Below are 26,273 nucleotides of genomic sequence, written 5' to 3'. Positions count from 1 at the left end.
ATAGGTATAGCCCATTCTTAACAGAGTCGGGGCATATAGTGTTACTGTGGGGCAACTACAGTAAGGACTGAAAGCCGTTAAAGAACAAAGGCAAAAACTTTTCCCGACAGCACGATTGCTGGTAGCGTCATACTAAACCAGAATGTGACTTGTATGGTGCGAAAGGTCAGACTGGTTTTTTGTCCAGCTTTTCTATCATACACAATTACAACGTCACACGAGAATGCTCACTCCAGAGAGTGAGGACGACTCCATAATCCCAACCCGAGGCCTGAAGATATAGCCTATATAATTATGCTCGTCCTGGCCACCTGATCCGCGTAAGCGCGGTGTGTTGCAGAAGACCAAGTGGGCCGTGCTACAAGTCGTCAATTACGGAAACATAATGAAGAACATCGGTCTGGTGTAAATGACCATTGCAGTCGAATTGGTTGTTTACATCAATGTTCTGCGTGAAGTTGGACCCGACTAGTTTTTGCATTGTACCACCAATTCGAAGAATCCTTGATAGCAAACTCCAATGCATTATAGAGACGCAATTTGGAAAATATCGATCAAGGGGCCAACGAACGCGCTCAGAACTGAGCAGGATTATTTTTGGATCCGGATTTTAGCATTACCGATGGAAACAGGATCATGATTCCTAAAAACCATGACCCGTATATCCTAGCCTCTCGTCTATACCTATCTGCTTATAACTAGGGCGTTTTTTTTAACCTAAAACAAAGAAAATTTTGACCTAAAAAAACTGAATTTTGACCAAATTTTGACCTAACGTATGCAAATTAGGTGTTTTCCCACATAATGTTAAAATTGTACCACTTATCTTTATTTCTGGTTGGATCTGACTGTCCTAACGAAGTAGTTTGGCCTGAAAAGGCGCGTTTGGCTTAGAAACTGGCAACTTTTTACATGAAAAAAAAAACAATAGGCTATTTCAACGAAATCTGGCCCTATGAAGAATTCCAGTGGTCACAATACGTATTATGGTAGAAATAATTAAAATATTTTGTAGTACAACGAGAGATACTTTCCTACATTCTTGGGTAGAAAGTGCATGTCCTTACTAAGAAGCTTGCCAAGGACGTTCAACAGCAGCAGTTGTTGGCTGACAACACTCAAGTTGTGCGTACACTGCTGGTGCTGGTGACACACCGTGTTGCTTCACTCTGACAATGTTGTCTACATCACAAATTTCCATCATGCGCTTCTTAATATAAGAATGATGCAATGCACAAGAAGTCTTTCTTCAGTTAGGATATTGCGGTACGTTGACCATAACACCATGTCTACCTATTATTTGTTATATTTGGCCGTTTATGATTCACAATGAGCAGACGATTAGCCGTTTACAATGGTAGGCCTATCAAATAGGCTAACAGCGGTAAAATATCAAATTATAAGTTCACCGACAGTGCAAAATCTTCGATACAAACAAAATGTAGACGTCAAAAAATTTTTGACTTCATGAAAAATTTTGACAAATTTTGACCTAACGCTTCAATTTTGACAAATTTTGACATGTCAAAAAAAAACGCCCTACTTGTAACATTTCGCCTAATTGCATTGTTACGTATGTTATTGAAAAGTTGACAAATATGTATTTTCTCTCCTAATATAAAATATATCCGTAAATGCGCAGCAGCGATACCTGTCCACGATTTGACAGTGGAATAGCAAGCACGCTGAGGCTACAACATCAAAGATCCCCGTTTCAGATCCTCCACCTCCGCGAGTTGATTGAATAGCGTCGCGATGTCGCAGAACTCATCTCAATTCTGTAAACGCTTTTATTACGGTTCGTCACAAAGGAATCTCAAACGTACAGCACGAACATCTCCAGTTTATTGATACGCATGGTGCAGAAGAAGTCCGCGAAATCGCAACTCAATCACCAACTGTCGCTTAAGTATCGAAAAATTTTCAACTTGAGCCTAGATTGGCGGTAACAAGCGAGTGTCGCTGCTTCCGAAAATTGGAAGTATTGCACGCAACAAAACAAGGTTCAAAAAACGGTCGCTGAATTTCCGTGAAGGCAGCCGGTCACTGGATGGTTAACAGGCCGGTGGTTCTCAGCACGTCGATTCCGCGATGCAAGACCAGCACCCCTCTGTAGCCGTGACGCACCAGGCTTGCCGCGAACTGAAAAAGAGCGTACAGTAGTCCGAAGCAGGGACTTGGACAACTAGATAAATCTAGTCTAATTAGATTAATTTTATTACAATCTAATTTGTGAAAGGTTTCTATACTTCTATTTTAATTCAAATATAATATCTGGTTTACTGAAAATGTCACACAAGAACTGTATAGATTGGTGTGAATTCTGATTTGATATGAGCTGAATTTGATTTTTGATGTGCATCTTTCTGATTCAGAATTTCATTCAATATCCAAGATTTTACGATTTCAGCAATTCTTATTCTTATCCAATGTGGAAATAATGTATATTTTCTAGTGGTCAAACTGCAAGCTCATCGAAATCGACACATTCAATAAGCGCGAACGCGCACCGGGCTTGATCATTTCCGCAGTGATTATCAAACGCTAGATTTACAACAGATAGACGCTGTAAATGCGGCTCAAAGGTTGCGTTCGCTGAGAATTTTCGCAAAGACGGACACGCCGCAATGCCGGCGGCGTTCACTGCACGCCGAGGTGAAATCATAGTGGCAAGTTCACGGCGTAGGGCTCGCGTAATCGGAAATCGAGTACCTGAGCGATTCGATACTGAGTCGAATATTCGCTGCCGATATTGCATGTCAACAAAATTTCAAAAATATTGATCATGAAAATTAATTTACGTTTTTTCACCAATTGAAGACGTCACCTTTGAAGTAAGCCATATTGCCGACAAGATAGCGAGCGTAATGGTGAAGCGTCCGGCTTGTTGATCGGTAGGTCGTGGGTTCGATCCCCGGCCGGGTCAGACCAAAGACCTGATTAGTAACGCTGGTATCCATGACTTCCATGCTAGGTGCTCATGCATTACTGGGATAGCATGGAGGGGTAGTGCATGACTTATATCTGGCTATATCTGCACTTCCTTGTCCAACGGCATATGCACATCATGCACTCATGGTGTGCTATGCACAGATCGCGTGTATGTGTATCATGAGTCGGTATATATGCCGCAAAAACATCAAGGGCAAAAATAAACTACGTCCTTTCCTTTCCTGACTCATCTATTTCACGCGTAATTCCATGCATCTCGGTGCCGAAGGTGATAGCGGTATTGATGACGAACTATACCTATACCCCAGAGAACCCTTATTAAATAGGGCAAAAAAGGACCCACTTGCACGGCGGAAGAACAATAGTTCAATGTACAGACCGTTAACCAAAGTAGCAAGGTGGTATCTAACCCCGCCACCCTCATCTGTCCCCAGTGAGCGTGTTTTCATTGAAATTGCTCAGATTTACACTTGCATTGGTACAAGTTTACCGGGTGAGCATACAGAGAAACTATGCTTCCAGCATTACAATATACTGCCGCTGGACTGATCTGCAATTCTTTATCACGTCCTGCTTTTTGGGTTAGCCTATATTTCAATGAGTGTGCAGAATTCAGCAACAATTCATTTTGATTTCAATTCAGCCATCTTGCCGGATATATAATATTTTTTGGAAAATGGTTCTCAACACCTCCATAATAATATCGACCTATGTTATCAAATATATGTGCTATATGCATTGAGTTCACTGTTCACGTAATAATCACAGCGCGGAAACTCAGCAGAGATAGGATGTTACCAGATCCTGAAACGCGACTCTGTCGACGTGGGCGTGAAGGGTATTAGATCGACATATAGATACATCTAAAGTCCGGAATCTGACTACAGTTTAATATTTCCGGCCCGTGCTGATCTACGTGTCAGTTAACACTATATCGATTCAAACACTCGAAAAGAACCAGCGTCACGTACGCGGTCGTAAACGTTGCCCATATTAAAACGGTACAAGCTACACAGCATGGCCTATATCACACTATTCAAGGAATACCCGTATAGGCAATCAAATATCGGCAATATTCGTGACGTCACAACATGGTAGTAGGATGTCCACTGTCCAGATACAGCCTTTCTAGTAGGGCTACCATATTTTGGAAGCCCGAAAAAGGGCACTTTTTCAAAAATTTTCAGACTTGCAATACCGGAGGAAAATCCTGAAAAAATGGTAAATTTTTTGCACTTTGCCGTCGGTTGACTAAGAAAATAGGTCAACTTTCCTTCCGACTCAGTGCTTCAGTGCTGATTTACTGTATCTCAGTCGAATTTTGCCCTATATTTAATCGAAATTCTCAAAAAAGAGGACAAAATCATAATAAATAGGATATTTGGGCGTCCTCCGAGGACACTTTCAAAAAAGTCAAAAAATAGGACAAATCCTCTAAAAGAGGACGTATGGTAACCCTACTTTCTAGTGTATTTCATGTCGGAACAATATCAAAGAAAACCTGAAATAACTCCACTTCTACGGCTTCGAATTGAGTCAAATTTGTTTTGCATCGTTTTTGAATACAGTGCAACAATTTCATGGAGTAGGCAGAAAAAGTTGAAAAAAATTTTCAAACTCTACGAAATCCGCGAATATTGGTTGGAATGAATTCAAATTAGGTGTGCATCGTTTTTTAAGGCAACCTAACGATTTAATCAAGTAACCAGCAAGATTCAGGAAAAAAGGTTATTTTTGAACAGCCCTACGGAACATAGCAATGACTGCAACGCTGTCCGAACACGTGTTCCGAAGTTTTGAAATGCTGGTCACGCTAGACGCCATATCCTTTGAAAATATATAGGCTGAATATAACGGGTTTAACAGTGAAGGTGCAATTTTTCGGTTTTATCAGACATCGAAAAAAATTTTTTTCTGTCCGGGAATGCTATACAGCTACAAAACCATACTATGTCATATAGATATGGTCGCAAAGAACTGCAGCACTTTCCAGAAATGCGTCGCCTTTAGCAGAGAGATTTACATGCCGCGACAAGCACATCGAATCATCGCTTCCTTGTTGACAATTTTTGTTCAATAGTGGCGTTCAGGTTTGGAGTTGACTTTGCAAGCGCGGCTGGGTCGTTAACCCGAGCAGGAGTGGTTTATCCGAGCCAGAGTCGGATGCCATGTGGGATAACTTCGAGCGCTGCATTGAGTGTCGCTACTTATGACGTCATAACAGCAATGACGATTTGAAAAGTTTAAATATACATCTTTTTGGCGGTCACAACGAGTATGATGCCAATTGCGCGCAATCCAAAATATTTCGTACTGATCGTCAACATTTCGTAGCGCTTCGTGACCCTCGCTATGTGAGGGTCGATTCCGACATCCCCGGAGTGTCATTCTATGAATATTCGTAACAACATGCTTTTCGATGTTGAACGACGCCTGGGCGAGGTTTTGAGTCTCCGGCGATCGAAATGCATTATTGAATGGAAACTATAGTTTTCGTTGATCAAATTTTACTGTTGAGGTTTAGGCTTATATTTTCGTCACTCGAACCGGTACAATTGATACTAGACTCGGACTCATTCGGACTCGAATCACGCAAACTAGCCCGGCCCTTGCTAAGTGAGGTAGCCTGCAACAATTCGCACCTTGGCGTCGTCTTGGCTGTTACGATTCCCGACCACGATGATCAGCCTCGGCTTTTGCGACTCGATAGTTTGCGCGATCTGGGAGATCGCCGAACCCTCGTCGGCCTGGTAGGGAACGTTGAGGCTGCCGGGAATGGCGGCGCGCTGAAATTCATCCGCAGACCTGAAAAAAATTTACAGTAAGTAAATGTAAATGATTGCCGCGCGCATGCACGGCTTAAGCTCACGCGGCCCGGACAATGTCGCAATAGGATCGATCGTACACAATTACGAATGAGGCCTGACCATTGCCTTGTACTAAAATTATACGCTCCTTGTCACTAAGCGTTAATTTATCAATGAGAATTGTAGTTACGATACTTATTTCTCACTGCGGAAGGTCCCTGAACCTCACAGGGCACAGCATACAAAACATGCATTGCAGGGTCGGTGAACTTATCATTTGACATTTTACAGCTTGTAGCCTCCTCCATAGGCCTACCGTTGTAGACGGCCAATCGTCTGCTCATTGTGAATCATAAACGGTCAAATGAACACACATATGTTGACATGGTGTTATGCTCAAGAGCTCAACGCAACGCAATATCCTAACTGAAGCAAGACTGCGTGGGCCTGGGCATTGGTTCCTACATCAAGAAACGCATGATGAAAAATTGCGATGTAGACAACATTGACACTGATTTGCCGTTAATATTCATAATTGTTGTTTACGTGAAAATCATGCTACAATGGAATTGTTCTTTGACTCTGTTGTTGGTGAAAAGTTCATTTTGCGCCCACGTATTCCATAGTGATGTATGCGATTCGAAACGTGGTAAATTCTTGTTTATGCGACTATAGCGAGAATTCGGGGTTAACCGATGGCTTGCAAATTAGCGTATGTGTTCGCCAGGTAATTCAAGGTTAGGAACCACTTGCGGTGTCAGTGCGTGTTCCTGTTTCCTTAGTATTGCGAATAACGCATCTCCGCAGGCCTAGTAGAAATTCGAACGCGCGCATTACACGTTGGTATCGCAATACGCCCGCAATGCCAATAAAACATCACACGCAATAAAGCGCATCCCCGGCAAAGGATGACATATCGGATTCACTCGCGCAGTTAATTATCCGCAGCGCGCGATCGTTTCCTCGAAAGCGGACGGAAATTATGTTGCATTTCGTGATGAGCGTTTCTGACACGGCCGGATGAATGACAGGGCCGCGAAGAGCCTGCAAAAGGCAGGCCGCTGCGCCCCGCGGAGTCGGAGCCGTATCTCATCTTACGCGGTGGGGATGGATGCGGCGGTGCGGATGACAGCGCTATTAAAACGTATCCGGACAGGCGGGTTGCGAGACTCTGGTGAAAACTGTATCCTAGCAATTGCAAAATATGTATAGTATATATTGCACATATACTTCGACGTTTCATTGCACGCAACCGTTCGCCGTGGAGCAAAAGACCAGTTTGGTCAGAGTAGTCAAGTACTTAATGAGAAGTAGAAGTTGTGATTGCCTGTACTTGAGTAGATCGGAAAAGTAGTACTTCGCTTCCGACTACTTCCTATCTCGGTATTAGTGTATCTAACTCATATTTGTCCGTTGAAATTGGGGTGAAATCAGAGTTTAGTATCCGGAAGTGATGTTTACCTGTTCACACCCTTCGCCACGGAGGCAATCTGATAAATACACCTATTTTCCACCCATGCATTTACAGTGTAAAAATATTGTGATGTCGTCCTCGAAATTGCGACATGCTACAGCACCGCAACACACACTTCAGTCGAATATTTGCCTCTATCCAAGGCTTCCGAGACAAGAGACGAACCCCGCATTAAGACGGCAATTCAGTTTAAACGTTGTACGCTACTTATATCTTAGCGACGCACGAATGAATCACGGCGAAATTGATAATAATTCAGTGATTGACCGACATATTTACCGACGGATAATTATGTTTTGAGCAATACCGGTAAACAGCATCGTCAGACATCATACGAATGTCATAATTTCAACAGTTTCGGGGTGCGCGTATTATTCACCAAGAAGACAAAAGCTTGAAACCAGCATTCGATCACATTCGGCATTCTTGTCGGCACTTTGCACGATTACCGTCACAATAATACACACTCGGAGGAGAATATACTCTAAAAAGTGTGCGTTCCCACTCAAAAGATTGGTACACGACACGACAACGTAACCTAACTCAGGATTATATTGGAGTTATATATCCTAGTCCGTACGGGCAAGCACCATTTGGATTATAATGTCGTGTTTGTTTTATACCGTGCTGCAAGTCCGGGGTGATTTGTGGTTTCGTAGGCCACGGGTGTATATCTACACCCGTATATCACCGATGATACAAGGGTGTGAATGCACACCCTTTTCGCGTAAGATTGCAGGCAAATAGAAATGAATATCTTGACCTCATCCAGAAACAGTCGATAAAAATCACATGCACGAACGCCAAAAACACGCCAGAGTATTTCTTCGAAGTCCGACGCGCGCGCGGCGCCAACATATGCAGGCAACGCGCATCGACGGCGCCACGCTTCGTAGAAAGGCAGGCGCGCGTTGAGATTTTGCAAAAGATCGGCGGCATATGGACGGGTTTTGGGATGTGCGTGGAGAATTATGGAGGGAATATTCCGGGAATCCTAACGTGGAAGCCTTGAAACCACACCTGGGCAGCTAGATATTTCTAGTTGGCGAATTTCCCTAAATTAGAGCGAAATGCCGGTAAGCTAATTCCAATCTAATTCGTCAAATGTTTCCTTGCTCAAATTTTAGTTCTAATCTAATTCGTCGTTTTCCTGAATTCAGCGATTCTAATTAGACTTGTTATACTAATGAGATCAATAATTACACTAGATTAGAATGATAAAGACAGATTTTTTTCTAATTAGATTACAATTAGAGCTACACATTTTACCAAATTAGACTAGATCAGAATTATAACTACAGTTTTTTCCAGAATACATTAGAATTAGAATTGGAGCAAAGAAATACCGCGGCTCCAAGGTAGCCTTCTTGCGGCTCTTATTGACTTCTCAATATGCCAAAAAAATATAATAGACTACAGTTGTTGTTCGTTTCTATGAATAGTTATAGTAAATTTCTGTATATGAATGCTAAAATGAGCGTTATTAGTTAGGTCTAAAGCCGTCCAAGGCCGCTTCTAACGTCCGGGAAAGAGAATTCTTGCAGACTGACGTCAGACGCGTGGATGAATAGGCCTACCCGTCAGATAAGGACATATCTTGGGTTCTGCTGGTCACAAACCTTTCTATATCGTCTCTGTGAAGAGTAAATGTCGACACAATTTTACTAGCACCAAAATAACGGCTCATAGTCGAGTATCAATTGCAATAATTCCATTATTACTCAGCGTATAATCCCCAGCAAATTCGTGCATCAAGTGCTGGAATGTATGAAGAGCTATCACATAACGGCATAATAATATGTTGTAGTAACGATATGCATTTTCAGTTTATTTCAATGTATGTAGCACTCGCCAATCTGCATTAATCGATGCTAAAATAACCGATATAGAATCTATAGAAGTCTATGTCCCTGCTTTTGAATTAACTGGATGGTAAGATCCAGAGGTAGGCTAAATACCTTCAAATTTTCGTTATGAGTAGCCTACTCGAGTGTTTCCAAGCGGCTCCGTGCGTACTCTGAAGTTTGAAATGCGGCTCCGACATTCAAAAAGGTTGGGAACCGCTGATTTAGAAAGATATAATTATCTAATTGTCCAAGTCCGGTTCGGAAGGATGATTAAGTCGCTACAGTGACATCTAGCGGCACTAACGTTGCAATATGACTAGCCTTGTTTTGAATATGCGTGCAGTGAAGGATGATGCCGCCCGCTTAGTGGAATGTTCTTAACATGCTACCTAGATTCTAGCTAGAATATCAACACCAAGCAGATGTAACTCTGCAAATTTCTACTCGATATCTCATCGAGAATTGCGAATTAAAAGTAAGGCATTGCGGATACCTGACGTCTATGATGGTGATTTTGGGCTTCGCCTTTTTGGACGACCTTTTCGCCGGCGTCTTGGACTGCGTCGGGCCCCTCAGCTCGCAGAGTTGGATCATGTCGTCGGCCGATATCCTCGGACTGACCTCCTCTCGCAAAACGTGTAGAGGCACCTCGCTCATCGACTGCAAGAAAGCAGAATTGGACTATTAGATAATTCTAGTTGTCTAGTAATAGACTAATTTAAGCGAAATGCTGGTAATCTAATTAGTCAAATGTTTCTACGTTATAATTTTAATTCTGCACGATTTTGTGCTTTTTCGGAAAATGCGGACTTCGAGAACTAGATAATTTCTGTTGTTTAAGTGGACTAAATGAAGAAAATGTCGGTGATCTAATGCAAACCGAATTCGTGAAATGTTTCCCTGCTCCGATTTTAATTCTGATCGAATTTCTGGTTTCCCTTACGATGCTTCAGGAAAAATGTATAGTGCGAAACCAGCCAAGCTTGGTGTACAATGATTTGGCATGAAGAGAGCTTGAATTTCAAGAGTATATTTTTCTAATTCTGAACTTAATTCAATTTCCAAGTTTTTGCCAAGTCAGTAATTCTAATTTATATCTAATTCGGTAAAAAAATGTAGCTATCATTCTAACTGTAGGGGTCCAACTTTGGTTTGGGGCGGGGGCAGGGTGCTGTTAGGGTTCACTTTGTGATTATAAAGTCACCGCTCAACTGTCACTTTACATTGTGTCGCATGCTCAAACGTTGGGCGGACTAGCTAACTATGCCCCAGGTTTGCAACCAAGTCACAAGGTTCCGAGTCACAAGTCAATCTCGCTTTTATAGTTTCGACTAGAGTCAAGTCGAGTCATTTTCAATTCACCACCGAGTCAAGTCCGAGTCCAAGCTGGAGGGGGGTCGATTTCGAGTCACAGTGTTTTGAATCGAGTCTGAATCCAAGTCATTATATGGTCACTATTCAGTTTTCAGTTCAATATGGTGCAATTCACTTTTTCCAACTCCGTTATGAATGCTAACCATTCTATATCACCCGAACATAGTAATTTTCCTCAGTCTTAACAGTTTCTGGCCCTATTTTCCAAGTATCAGGACTGATAGACGAAATACCAATCGTGTGGTGACTTTACTATTCTCCGAAGTTACAATGAAATGTCCGTCTTGGACGCCCTAGTCTCAAGACATATGACTTGGTTCGAGTATTGTACAATGACTCAAGTTGACTTGAGTCGAGTCATTTTACGCATATGAAAAAATGACTCGAGTCAAGTCGAGTCGCCAAAAAAATCACAACACGAGTCGTTACAATCCTGCTACGCCCAACCCATTACGTGACTTAAGTCCCACAATCTGCCTGTTCGTTGGAAAACCTACCAGTTCGTCGTGCGCAGCCGTGTTATAATCCTCGCTGTAATAGGAGACGTTCTTCTTCCCGTCGGCCGCCTTTCTTTTCGCGTGCGTGCGGTAGCTGGCGCTCTTCGGGGTGGCGCAGAAGAGCGTTATCGAAATTTGAACCACGTTGTCGATGTTGATTTCTGAAATAGTTCGATATTAATACTGTCAAGGCAGGCCGCAGGGTGCATTTTCGTTACGGACGCAAAAATACTACTACAGTGGCTCTTAACCGGGGTTCAAGTGAACCCCAGGGGTTTGCTGCTAGTCGGGCCCGTGGGGGTTGAGGTTAAGACACAGACGCGACTCATACAGCAGAAGTTACACTGATAACTTGAGCGAATTTTTTTGCCTTGTCAAAATTTGTCAAAATTTTGTCAAAATTGTAGCGATAGGTCAAAATCTGTCAAAATTGTTTACAAAGTCAGAATTTCTTTGACGTCTGCATTTCGTTTGTATCGTAGATTTTGCACTGTCGGTGAACTTATCATTTGATATTTTACAGCTTGTAGCCTACTTTATAGGCCTACCGTTGTAAACGGCTAATAGTCTGTTCATTGTGAATCATAAACGGTCAGATAAAACAAATAGGTAGACATGGTGTTATGGTCAACGTACCGCAATATCTTAACTGAAGAAAGACTTATTGGGCATTGCATTATTCTTATCAAGAAGCGCATGATGAAAATTGTGATGTAGACAACATTGCCAGAATGAAGCAACACGCTGTGTCACCAGCACTGTACGGTACGCACACCTTGAGTGTTGTCAGCCAACAACTGCTGCTGTTGAACGTTCGTTCTCCATTCTTGACAAGCTACTTAGTAAGGACAGACACTTTCTACCAAAGAATGTAGGAAAGTATTTCTCGTTGTACTACAACAAATTTTAATTATTTCTACCATAATGCGTGATGTAAGTACTGGAATTCTTCATAGGGCCAGATTCCGATAAAATACTGTGAAAATGTAAAAATTTGTCTGTTTATAATCCAAAAACGTTCTTTTCAGGCCAAATTACTTCGTTAGGACAGCCAGTTCCAACCAGAAATGAAGATAAGTGGTACAATTTCAACATTATCCGGGAAAACACCTAATTTGCAAAAGTCAGGTAAAAATTTGGTCAAATTTCAGTTTGTTTAGGTCAACAAAAGTCAAAATTTTGATTTTTTAGGTCAAAATATTCCTCTTTTTAGGTAAAAAAAATCGCGCTACCGATAACTAATATTGTTATTCGTATGAAAGCAACTCTCAATAGTGCATGAATTAATTCGAGAATAAATGCTTCATTAAATATCAGCGTGAATTGCCATATATGATACTTCGCGAACTCGACATTAAAAATGTAATGACTATGAAAGAGATGCATCATTATTGTACTATCAACAAATTCCAAAACGAATGTTTCACTGAATACGAGTGTGGATTGTGATATACGGCACTTGGCATGTATGTGTTACTGTATTCGGGTTAGGGGTTAGGTCAGGGCTATGATTAAGTCCCACCAAGTGCCAACTTCAATGGTAACCAACGGGATATGTTCGCGTAAAGCCGCCGTAAATCCGTACCTGGCAAGTCGGAAAACATGAGGATGCACTCGTTGAAGTCGAATTCCATGAGCTGCGACTTGAGCTGCTTCAAGATGGCTACGCCCACGCACAACGGGAATGACGAGTTTCCCAGCAGCAGCGTGTCCCACAAATGCACGATCTTGTGCAGCGGGAACACGTCTGAAACACAGAGCTGACTGTGAATTGAACGCGGCGCAACCAATGTGTGTACAATGTACTTTGTACAGCTTGCCAGATTGGTACAACCAGAAAATCGTCAGCTATTACAAATTAGATTAGAATTATTGCAAGTTTTGTATAAATGAGATTGTAATTAGAATTGTTGAATTCACATAATTCCAAACTAGAACGAAATCAAGTTCAGTGCATGTCAAATCAGAACTCGTGAGCATGAGAACGGCAGATGTCTGTAGATCAAGCTTGGCTCGATTTGCACTATACAGTTCACCTGTAGCGTTTTCAAGAAAAAGCAGAAATAATATCAAAATGAGAGTGTAGAAAAATCTCACAAATTAGATTGTAATTGGATTATCGGCATTTTGCACTAATTAGTCTAATGTAGAATTATGTAATTAACCAAGTCTGCCACTCACGAGTGAACATGGTGAGGAACCAGGGTATGGAGTAGAGCTCGGGTATGAAACCGATCTCGTCTAGATGGTTGAAAAGGTCCGGTTCGTGGAACGCGATCAGGTGACGGAAGACGGCCAGATATTCTGAAATTATTGTTGCGGTGTTATACGTCGTAGAGCATGGTTGTAATGACTCGAGTCATGACTCGACTCGAGTCACCATTTTCTGATGACTCGAGAAATTTCTCAAAATACGGAAATGACTCGACTCGAGTCAATCTGTGTATTGGCTCGACTTGGACTCGAGTCATTGCGGATGACTCGAACCAAGTCATATGACTCGAGACTCAGACGGCCAAGACCGATGTTTCATTGTAATTTCAGACTCAGACTCTACCCACTTCTAGCGGGCTTGACTCGGTGGTGAATTGAAAATGACTCGACTTGACTCGATTCAAAACTATATAAGTGAGATTGACTTGTGACTAGGAACATTGTGACTTGACAGCAAAATTTTGAATCGTAAAATGCCAAATACCTGTTTTGCACCTTATGGTACTGTGAAAATCGAGGAAATACACGAATTTCCAAATATTCACCTTGAATAATGGCGGAATTGTCCTTCAAGAAGAACTCGTGAAGATACTTGTCGATGAACTGCGACATGGAGGCCCACGCCAGATGCTCCGCGTTGAAGTTCAAATGCAAGAACGCCGCGCATAGCGAATCCAGCCCTGAACAAGGCACCGCATACGATTTACTGCTAAACGTATGCTACAAATCGCTGCAAATTTTGAAAATATATACTGTTACCAAAATAAATGGGCTATTTTATCCAGTTGTAATCGTAATTTGACTCACAGATGATGCTGCGGTAATAAAGGAATTGTGGAGCAATATGTCACAGTCTCTGGGTTGATCTGTATCAGAATTGTAGCTAACCTTATGTCATAGGTTAGAGCTGTCTGAATACTTCATTTCGGTAATTCCTGTAACCTTGCGTAGAGTTCTTCGAGTCAGATATAATATCCAAGACAATACAGTTTATTCAACGTTATGCAAGTAGTTGCGTGTAAGTGGTGTGTAAGTGGTGCGTGGTGTAAGACCTTATCTATTCACGAGTAATTCACGCAGGACGTAATGCATTCATGGATGGATGATCGCTAAACTACACTCTACTACACAAAGATAGTTTTGCGCCAAAAACTGTCAAGTGGAAGTAGTCTGACCAACGTAACCACCTACGTTTGAGAGAAATTGATAATTGATTGTTACCAAAATTTTCAGGTAATCAGTGTGATATTTATTCTTCATTGAATGGCTGTTATCCAAACTATATCACAGAACCTTGTCAAGATGGAAACAAGCGGAAAAAGCATCACTTCCAGATAGGCATAGACGGAACACGATATCACGTCATGTCGTAGTGACGAATTTGCCACCGTAAATATTATTATTTCCCAAAATGGCCGGAATTTCAAATTGGTCTGCGGCGGCTTCCATTGGTTGGAATTGAGCCAAATTTGGCGTGTAACGTTTTCTTTAGACAACCTGATGATGTAACAAGTGAATCGCTAGAATTTTGGGAAAAAAAAGTTAATTTTGAACATCCCTACTGACCATCCCTGCGTCCATCCTACCTTGCCAGTAAGAAAGGTGTTGATGAGACTTTAACCACGCTTTCAACACGCGTTTGAATTTAGCGTGCGCCGTTGGAGAGGACAACACAGGGTCGTACTGATGGCATCGCGGAATATCAACTGCAATCTGTCGGTCTGAACCGAGAGGCGTGTCCTTGTCTAGCTTGATATATTCGGACTTGACATCGCCCTGAAAGATAGATAGATGGATAAATAGATGGATATGTTTTTATTCGTCACACCGGAAGACAAGGAAAAAGATATATAACAAAATGGCAATGTAGACTAGAAGACCAGGAGTATGCGGTGCAAGCTATAGCTCATTACATACACACATGGGCGCCGAACCTGGGCATGCAAGGCAAGCCAGGCATACCTAGACATTTTTTTAGGCATGCGGCATGCCTAGAATTCGGTTCGGCATGCCTAGAATTCGGTTCGGCATGAATCGGCATAATCCCTGATTGTGTTATTTAGAACGAATCGCAATGTATTTCCGTTTACGACATTACCTGCTACCGCTTATGTGAGCGAGGTAACCCGTTGCGCGCGGCCACTTAGCTACAAGCGCGTTGCCAATTAACGAGATATGTCTGTGCACAATGTAACGCGACACGATCTCCCGCTGAGATGATCGCGAAATTGTGTCATTGATTGCCGTGCGTTCGGCAATCATCGCTTGGGACGCTTGCCTGCTTTATCGCGTCTACCACAAGCCTAGTTTCACTCGCTTGAGCATGATGAACAATCACATCAGCAGTAGGCCCGGTGCCATCGCTGCCCGCACATTCGCATCTGCATTGGCGCACACGCTATTATCGCTTGCCTACACAATCGCATCTGAAGAGTTTCTTGGAGGTACAGAACTTCAATATACAATTAAATAGTATATTCATATTGAAATGAATCCGAATATTTTCGGCTGACACTCGTCAGGGGTAATCGTCAGCAACTAGTAGAGAATTGGAAAGAACATTGTATATCAACAATCGTATCACAAAATATGACGTCACCAACATTTATACAACAACACAACTGCTCCCTTCAACACGCAAAGACATGCTTCCTGCACTTCAACAAAGTAATGTAGTGTACGAATATAGGTGCCACTGTGATTGTGGCTACGTGGGAAGAACGTCAAGACGTCTGCAGGACCGCATAAACCAACATGTCCCCAGATTTATCAGAACACGCTCAGTGAAAAGCTCACCCTCAACTCATCCACTTGAGATTGATGCTGATCGATCAAAGGCCATTAATTCTGCCATCGGCAAACATCTGTTGGATAATCCGATTTGTGCGAATAATTATCGAGACGACCGATTTCGAATCGTAGGGCGAGGTCGCTCACAATTCCATTTGTGTGCCTTGGAATCAACTTTTATCAAAATACACCAACCAAAACTCTGTCAACAAAAGGAGTTCGTGTACCACCTAAAAATAGTACATTGAACGCTCTCTCTTTCATGCTGGTGACGTCATATTTTGTGATACGATTGTTGATATACAATGTTCTTTCCAATTCTCTACTAGTTGCTGACGATTACCCCTGACGAGTGTCAGCCGAAAATATTCGGGTTCATTTCAATATGAATATACTATTTAATTGTACAATCGCATCTGCAACAGGCCTGGTACGAAAGATATCATCGCTGGCTAACTATCGCGTCTAGAGCCGAGCATGCGTTGGCTCCCATCTCTCGAGCCTAGCATGCGCTAGCTCCAATCTTTCGATGGCTTGGTGACAATGCCGTTAGGTGTTTGTTGGTTAGCGATTGTAATTAAAGAGCGACATCGCTAACCTGAATGACATCGAATGTCCGCAGACATGTGCGATTGTGAGTGCGCCGTGCATGCGTAAGTGAATCCCGCTAATACCTAAACATAACCATCAGAAGATGTGTGTCAACTGTCAAGGCTTGAGTTGTAAAAGACGGGAAAGGTTTCAACAACCTGAAATCGGTGCCATTTTAGAACAGATGCCATAACAACTCAGACATTTTGCCTTGCGCAAATCGTCGCCGAGGTTACGTATTACGCGTTGATAAGCGGCGTATTTAATTGTTCGCTAGCGATCAGGGACTCGCTAATTGACAGCACTTCCGGACTCGTTGACAAGCTTATCATACGCGCAAGTTTGTTAACACGCAGATATTGCATAATCGGCACTTATGCAGGCACTTAACCCTCATGAATTGATGCTATATTATCCCTAATTATCAATTCCGTCGGATCATGACGTCATTCCTTTGTGACGTCATCGAACTCGCATGCCTAAGGAAAATGAGCGTTCGGCGCCTATGCATACACATTATACATTAAACTCACACACATACACATAGAGAAACGATTCGGAATAAATATGCTAAGAAAACAACTTAATATTGCGTATAGGAAATAATGTAGAAAAAATAAAAAATATACAGAATATATTTGTAAAAATCAATCCGAAGAGCTTCTGGGGGGGTACAGAACTTCAACACCCAATTGAATACTATTTTCATACCGAAACAACCCAATATTTTCGGCTGACACTCGTCAGGGGTAATCGTCAATTTAACATCAATCGCACATATTTTCACTAATTGTAACGAGTGCTAAGTAATCGAATCTGAAAGGAAATTTGCCATAATATTAGATCAGACAAAATATTTGTATGAAACAATAAAGATTAACATTGTGAAGAGATCATACATCGATATTAAAACGTATTTTAATACAGTGAGTTTGAGTAGGTAAATACCAACATATATAATATTATATTTATATATTATATGCAGAGAAAGAGGTAAGTAATATTTGACTTAGATCAAAAAACCAACTTACTCACCGTTACGTCAAGCAGTGCCGCCCAGGCCTTACCCCTTAAATGAGGAGGTATATCAATTCTCGATTCTTTCCATAATTTCTCCTTCAAATGAGGATATCCCTGCAGTGCAACAGTAAAGTTATAGGCTATGAAATCATGGGAGCGGTAGACGCGCATACCAGGAGTATTCGTTTGTACAATATAATCCGGTCCAGTTGATATTCGATGTCGTTTTCTTTGATAACAAGAGGTAAAGCGGAAGTGGGATCCTGGAGCATCAGAAAAAAGCTTACAAAGTCAAATAGTCAGAGAACTTTGCACAGCTTCGCATCTATCCAAACACAACCGGATTCAGCTTCAACAGCCTAAACTACATCCAGTTCCTTGACAAGATGACAGCCATTGATTCTCTCAATCTAGGACTAGTGATGAGCATTTTCACTTAATGTGGACTTGAAAACCTATCAGAAGATTACAGCTGGATTCACATCACACTGAGACTAACACTAAATGATTGATGACGGTACACGTAACACAGGCAGAGGTGCACTTTTCAAAAAGAAATATATCAAATCTGCGGCATGGAACCAATTTGAGTATTGAGTCTGTATAACTAAAAGCTATATTTACTAAAAGGCAGGGTTGTAATGACTCAAGTCATGATTTTTTGGCCACTCAAATTGACTCGACTCATTTTTTCGAATGCGTAAAATGACTCGACCCGAGTCAATTTGTGTATTGATTCGACTTGTACTCGAGTCATTGACTAGAACGGCCAAGACAGATATTTAATTGTAACTTCAAAGAATAGTAAAGTGACCAAATTATTGGTATTTCGTCTATCAGTCCTGGTACTTGGCAAATAGGGAGAGAAGCTGTTAGGACTGAGGAAACCTCCAACATTATGAATGCGAAATATTCTATATCACTCGAGCGGAGTTGAAAAAAGTGGGTTGAAACGCATTGAACTCAAAACTGAACAGTGAACAATAATGACTTGGACTCAGACTTGACTCGGTGGTGAATTGAAAATGACTTGACTTGACTCGAGTCAAGACTATAAAAAAGAAATTGACTTGTGACTTTGTTGCAACCATACTAAAAGGGCAAGATATGTAAAACAAAAGGTTAAAATTACCGGTTTAGCGAATGATAGTTAAATATCAGCTAGTACATCTAGATACCCCCACTAAATATATCAGTGGCGCATACCTTCATAGGCGTGACCACTTCTTCTGTCTCTTTTCCGTCATCCATGACTTCCACAAGCGGATAATAGGACTCTGGGGTGACATCCTGAAAAATAATTTAAACCAATCCGAAGACCACTAAAAACCCGTGCGTCTCACCTCTAAACGTTGCTTCAAGGCATCTAAAGTCAAAACGATTGTGGACGAGTCATACAAATGTGCGACTGAAGATTCCAGGCTGATAACTTCGCCGAAACGTGACATAGATCTGAAAAAGGCCCCCACGATTACGCATACAAGTAGACAGGAAGAAAATATGACTGGCATTGGAAGGGCGCTAACTAGCACACAATGTGACATCACATTCAGTGCATAATTTTACTATAAAAAAATCAGTAATTTGATTGTAAATTTTCTTCTGTACATTTTTAAGGCAAAGTTCTACGTAAATGAGATACCACTTCTGCAGCTTTCAAGCCGAAAACTAGCTTTCTAGCACAAACGATTATCAGGATATGGCAAAGCATGCTATTTTTGGCTCGCTCGGTGAGATTGTGTGTCCTTTGGAGGGTGCAGGGACCGAAAATCATGACACAAGTATTTGATTTGATATTTGAGGCTATATATCAAGACCACGTCTTGAAATTCAATTTTTTTATTCGTCACACCACATTTAATATTGGCGATCGTGTTATTATGATGACATGATCGTAGAATTCATTAGTAAGGAATTAGTTATAAAAAATAAATAATAAAAATTTTTTTTACGTTCCTCTGCAGTATCCCATTCACCGAAAGCATGTTACGAATTGCTTGAAGCTGGCCCAGAATGAAGTCGCTAACACAGCTATATTTATTCCTCCCCATAGTGGAGCTAAAATCCCAAAAACTAATGTTCGTGGATGCGGGGGTCATAGTGCTTTGCAACGGGAGTGGGACAGTGGATGATTAGGCTATAATGTAACTGGCACAAACTAGGTCGGTGTATTTTGATAAAAGTCGACCCCAAGGCACAAAATGGAAGTGTCAACGGCCTATCCCGAGTCCCAACGATGAGAAATCTGTCGATAACATTTTGCAGAGACAGAATTACCCATCTAATGTACCTATAGAGATATGAACAGCTTTCACATAAATTGCAATTTGTTTTCAAGACTGGGAGATATACAGCATACACACAACAGCACAGCTCCAAAAGTGAAAACACTCGGATACTCACAGGGGTAAATCTAAAATAGGCGGGACAGAATGGACCGTGTTGCTTTTTCGGACTTCTGTGAACACATCGCCACCGGCAAGTTTCCACAAGTGCCAAATTTCGGGGTATTCCAGTTCCAGGACTGGTTCTGTAAAAAATTTCATGCTGTCCAGTACATTTTCGAAAATGACACAACGAATAAGCGAATGAGCTAACCCATGTGTCTTGCCGCAGCTGTGTCCTTCGAAGTGGGTAATTCCAGGCCGGAACAATCGCACCCGTTTGTAAATAACGTGGACCGCTCACCGTGGGTCTTCATATTTTTCTGCTCTATTGTTGAGAACAGGTCGAAGGCAAGCAGCTGTTTGGCTGATGGTCTAATGATAAAATTTTACACTGCAGTAGACTATATTATTACAGAGAAAATATCAACACACAATTGAATGATATATTCATGTTGAAAAAAAAAATGAATATTTTCGGCTGACACTAGTCAGAGGTAGTAAATAACAGCAACTAGTAGAGAATTGGAAAGAATATTGTATATCAACAATCGTATCACAAAATATGACGTCCCCGGAATGAAATTTCGAATAATCTGGGCGAATAGAACATTCATGTTTAATGCATTATTTTAGATCACCATCCATTACTACATTAACCCAGCACAGTATCCAACATATAACATAGTTACCGTTTTGTCACATCAACCTCGAGGCAACTTTCAATGAACAATTTCAACTGATCAGGTATGGCATTGTATATCAGCTTCATTTGCTCATCTCCTGTACACTCTAATAAGTTGGTCACGCTGGTGCGATCGGAGCCAATCAAGCATAGCAATTCCTCGCACGTACGCTCAACATCTTCATCGTCAAAAATTTGCCGACCCTGAAACACACAACCGATATAATACATTTGAAAACCAGTGCTTTATAGCTCAGGAGGGGTCACTGGTCACTAACAAGGTAATTTCACTTGTTCCAAAAACTCAAGACTCAGTCGACCAATTGATATGACTTGAGACTAGGACTGCCAAGACGGGCATTTCATTGAAACTTCGAAGAATAGTAAAGTTACCACATTATTGGTATTTCGTCTATCAGTGCTCCTGTTTTGAAAATAGGCCTAAAACTCTGTAAATTGAGGAAAATTACTATATTATGAATGCAAGGAATTAAATATCACCCAAACAGTTGTAAAAAAGTCAGTTGAACAGGATTGAACAGTAAATACAACAACTTGGACTCGAGTCTCAACGCTGTGATATGGACTCTAACCTTTAAACCCCGACTTGGACTGGACTCGATGGTAGATTGAAACTGACTCGAGTCAAAACCAGGGTTGCAATGACTCGACTCGAGTCACGATTTTCTGAAGACTCGACTTGACTTGAGTCATTTACTCAAAATACGGAAATGACTCAACTCGAGTCATTGATTGCACATAACTTAAACCAAGACATATGACTCGAGACTCAGACGGCCAAGACCAACATTTCATTGTAATTTCGAAGAATAGTGAAGTAACCACACTATTGGGATTTCTTTTATTGGTGCTGATACTTGAAAATGCAACCAGAAACTGCTAATAGTGAGGAAAATTAGTATGTTATAAATGCGAACCATTCGATATCACCAATCAGAGTTATAAAAAGTGGGTGAACAAGATTTTAACTGGAAACTGAGCGGTCAACACAATGACTTGGACTCGAGTTATTATACCATAACTCAGACTCGACCCTCTGATCGCTGACTTGACTCGGACTTGACTCGGTGGTGAATTGAAAATGACTCAACTTGACTCGAGTCAAAACTATAAAGTGAGATTGACTTGTGACTCGGAGCCTTGTGACCTGGTTACAACTCTGGTTAAAACTATAAAACTAGAATTGAGTTGTGACTAGGGACCTTGTGACTTGTTTGACAACACTGCATTCAACACCAGATTATGCAGTTTGCATGTTGTGTTAACGGAAGTGTAATTTCCAAAAGCTAATCGACTTGCAGCATCGCCATGAAAGACTTACGATTATGAAATCAAAGTAATTCTGATGAAAGATGCAATATTTTCTTTGTCGGGCCAAACAATATATTTTTACGTGTGTGTGACAGTGTTGGGATCAAGTCACTACCTTCGAGTCACGAGTCAATTCGAGTCATTGAACATTTTGACTCGAGTCAAGTCAAGTCAATCGATTTTCGAAGGTGACTTGAGTCAAGTCAAGTCACTCGATTTTTGGAGGTGACTCGAGTCAGGTCGAGTCAAGTCAAGTCAAGTCACAATTCAAGTCAAAGTTGCCTTTTCGGAATATGAGGCATAATTACATCATTGAATTTTGCTAGATCTCTGAAATACATATTGAGTGGTCATTGATTCTGAACCGATGAACGGATATAGACTTAAATTTACACGCAAGAAGGGGCTGTATCGCTCACATATTCGTAGCACTGTTAAACTACGTAAGTAATTGCATAGCATCAGTTTATAGTTACCAGCCAAAATAGAGAATACAAAACCGAATGGATAAGATGCCATACATACCCCTTTACAAATTGATATGATACAATCCGAGCCTAGGCCAATGGTTGAGGACTATATAAACTATATTATAATTCTATTTAAATAAAACAAGAGGTTTGGAACAGAGAACAGAAATAGTCATTTTGTTAATTTCTTTACTATACTAGTTTTCGACAACGTAAGCTGTAAGCTTCGATCACTTCGTTTGCGGTCAATTTATTTGTGAGAGAACAAATAGTCATTTTGTTAAATTTCTATACTATATCATTTTGCTAAATCTCTATACTAGTTTTCGACAACGTAAGCTGTAAGCTTCGATCACTTCGTTTGCGGTCAATTTATTTGTGAGAGAACAATGGAGGCGTTTCGCGAGCAATTCGAACATATGGAAGATACAGTGATATTTATCGACACCGATTACTTGATGACTTGAAATTGACTCGTGAATTTTGCTCCGAGTCACGAGTCAATCCACTTTTCTGATACCCCGAGTCAAGTCAAGTCAAGTCATTTTAGTAAAGTGACTCGAGTCAAGTCAAGTCATACGAAAAAGGCGACTCGAGTCATCCCAACACTGGTGTGTGACGCATAGAAAGCAGACATTTCAACAATCTCACTACATGCGATGCCATAATGATTGGTACTTGAATAAATGAATCAATAAGTCACTCGATTTTACGAAGTCCTACTGAGATGGCATGGGCTCTTACCACTATGTTACGATCATACCAGTTACTTACCAAGCAGAGTTCTAGACATAGTATCCCAAGAGACCAGACATCAATTTTTCCCGATGCATATTGGCAAGTTGGATGATAGTGTCCGCCGATTCGCAAAATCTCTTCGGGACTAAGGTATGCCGGGAAACCAATTGGAAAAGACACCTCTTGTCCACACCCAGTCATGTAGTAGAGGCCATACGCATATAGTCGTACGGAATCCTAAATGTTTTGAGGATAATTTATGGTACCATTACAGGCAAGCGGACTTGGACAACTAAATAATTATAGCATAATGCAAGTAATCTAGTAATCTAATTTGTGAAATGTTTTTTTACTCTAATTCTAATCCAATTTGCAAAATTTTTCTGCGTTTCTAATCTAACTTCTGGTGATCCTGGAAATACTACAGGGGAGCTGTACAGTAGGGCTCTTCAAAAATGACTTTTTTTCTCAAATCGTACTTGGCTACTTGATAAAATTGTTAGGTTACCTAATTTAAGCCTACACACAAAATTTGGTTCAATTCCAGTCAGTAACCGCTTTGCTACAGAAGTAAGTTTCTATTTATTATATAAAAATAAATAATAAAAAATTTGAAAATTTTCTGTTCACCCCATGAAAGTGTTAGGCTGTCTATAGAAACGATGTTGACCAAATTTAGTTCCATTCCAACCGGTGGAAGCGGAGTTATTGCCGTCGAAAAATTTGGATTTGAATAACATAGTATTTACGGTGAGCACAGCTATAATATATAAACAAAGAATCGGTCACCGTAAATACTATTTTATTCAAATCAAAATTTTTCGACGGCAATAACTCCGCTTCCACCGGTTGGAATGGAACCAAATTTGGTCAGCATCGTTTCTATAGACAGCCTAACACTTTCATGGGGTGAACAGAAAATTTTCAAATTTTTTAATATTTATTTTTATATAATAAATAGAAACTTTCTTCTCCTGTAGCAAAGCGGTTACTGGCTGGAATTCAACCAAATTTTGTGTGTAGGCTTAAATTAGGTAACCTAACAATTTTATCAAGTAGCCAGTGCCATTTGAGAAAAAAAGTCATTTTTGGAGAGCCCTACTGTACAGTGCAAAACATGTCAAGCTTGCTGTACAGACATTTGCTATTCTCATGTTTAAGAGAATTGTGATTTCATATGAACTGAACTTTATTGAATGCCCCAGTTTTCGTGAATTCAGCAATTCTAATTCTCATCTAATTCGAAACACAAAAAACACTGTACATAGCTATAGGCCTGATTCTAATCCTCTAATCTAAAAAAAATGTTTGTCGTCATTCTATTTCTAACCTAATTTTGAAAAGCTGAAAATTCTACTTCACAACTCTGGTCTAGCAACCATTAATATTTAGTCATGACCAAATCTTATTTGAAAACAATTTGAATAAAAAACTATGAACATCTTTAAATTGTTGGTGGAAGTGGAACCATTTCCAGCTGAAATCCAGATTGATCGAAAGCTATGAACCTCAAGCAGCTCACATCTACATAATGATATTCTGACCTAACATTGAACTGCTTTAAAATTTAGAAAAATGTATGCCCTAGTGCAAAAGTGGATAGGACTCGCGTAAATTGTCAACATTTTGAATTCTATATCAGATGTTTCATTCATCTCTGAAGTCTCAGGCCTAAAGCTTGATGATTTGAACTGAGTGCAGGCAGTAAGACTAGAAATCATGAGTCCGGCCACTATGAATATTAAAACATAACCTCACCTCGGCATTAATCAGAATATTACTGGGATGTAGATTGTGATGCACAATATCATTGAAGTCCAAAAACACCAAAGCATCTAATATTTCATACGCAATTTTGGTGATTACACGATACCTGAAAATATAGGAATGAAAAAAAATAATGATGTGTTGATGATAGTTCAATTAACATTGAAACATACCATTCACTGAGGATTGCGGACCTTTGCTTTGGGATCAGTTTCAGCATGCTGTTTTCGTGATATTCGGAAATACAGAACATACGGTCATGCTTTCCTCGGCAGAAATCCAGATATTTGCATAAATGTTTGTGTCTGAAAGACTTGAACCTTTGAGCCCTGGAAAATAAGAATTGATGTAAATAATTAAGATGAATTAAGATGATGATTATTAGGACATAAGGACATCAACACAGGCACAGATAATTTTGTTAGCAATAGTATAAATGGTATGTTACCACAACTAAGAAGTAGAGACTTCATAAGACATTTATCGCTTCTGCCTGAATTAAGACTTCAGTCAGTTTAGTTACAAAACGATTCAAGACAATTTGTTTGAGTCGCCAGTTCCAGTTGACTGTTTCTTCACAGAACTAGATTACAGGTCAAGCAATATTAATCTAGAATAACACGAACGATAGCATATAACATGATGCACATAGGCAATATAATTAGTTTTCAAACCTTCCCAGAACTTTGATGGAATTCGGAGTAACTGGCAGTCCATCACTGCCACACTTGTTGTGCGGTATTGGACTTGTTGTAAACGTGGTAAGTCCGATTTTTCCCCGACCAACAGCATCGTGATCCATTTTGAAAATTCTATTAATCAACTCTTTGTTGACTGCAACACACAGCTGCGTTTCAGCATTTTACAAAGATACGAAACTGTTTTTATTGTGTTGGATCTGCCCTACACCTACAAAAAGTAAACACAGCCCCGCTGCATATCAAATTCACCCGACCGTAACGAAAAACGCTGGGGTGATTGATGAATGATTAGGACCAGAATATTGAAACTAGACAAAAATATGCGTATACTGTTTATATTCTGGTTTTCGGTTTCTCGCAAAATATGACAATTCTAATACGACTCGAGTATACATATCATTGTCAGATTTCAACACGATAATCGGCGGTTCCAATATTTTTATCCGCTCAAGACATACCATGCAGAACGCGATACGCAGGACACAATACGATGTAATGAAGAGACAGAAGGACTCTGCAATGACCAAATTAGGTCTCTTAATCTAGCATCCACCTCAGCCTAAAGACCGATGGAGCAGTGTTTGAAATTTATCTCTTCGGATGTTTTTTTTTGCTCTTTTTCATTCGTTC

At 40.6% G+C, this 26,273-nt stretch overlaps 1 protein-coding gene across 1 annotated transcript; it reads right to left on the bottom strand.

The window, feature by feature from the left end:
- Positions 1-1,776: 1,776 nt before the first annotated feature.
- On the bottom strand, positions 1,777-25,851 carry LOC145433078 (TBC domain-containing protein kinase-like protein). Its single transcript, XM_080309987.1, has 19 exons — positions 25,617-25,851; positions 25,116-25,271; positions 24,934-25,048; positions 23,212-23,412; positions 20,643-20,839; positions 20,165-20,325; positions 19,970-20,096; positions 18,910-19,018; positions 18,773-18,856; positions 17,740-17,829; positions 17,582-17,680; positions 14,752-14,941; positions 13,711-13,845; positions 13,133-13,255; positions 12,537-12,698; positions 10,952-11,112; positions 9,574-9,740; positions 5,595-5,757; positions 1,777-2,142 (listed from the first exon to the last, which is right to left on the bottom strand). The coding sequence occupies exons 1-19, from the start codon at positions 25,742-25,744 to the stop codon at positions 2,044-2,046; spliced, it is 2,667 nt and encodes an 888-aa protein (XP_080166113.1). The 5' UTR covers positions 25,745-25,851; the 3' UTR covers positions 1,777-2,043.
- Positions 25,852-26,273: the final 422 nt, after the last annotated feature.

Source organism: Botryllus schlosseri, chromosome 2 (assembly GCF_051294905.1).
Source record: "Botryllus schlosseri isolate E-star chromosome 2, Bs_hap1, whole genome shotgun sequence".
NCBI classification, from domain to species: domain Eukaryota; kingdom Metazoa; phylum Chordata; class Ascidiacea; order Stolidobranchia; family Styelidae; genus Botryllus; species Botryllus schlosseri.
The sequence above is the reverse complement of the archived record's forward strand: the minus strand, read 5'-3'. Positions and strand labels throughout refer to the sequence as shown.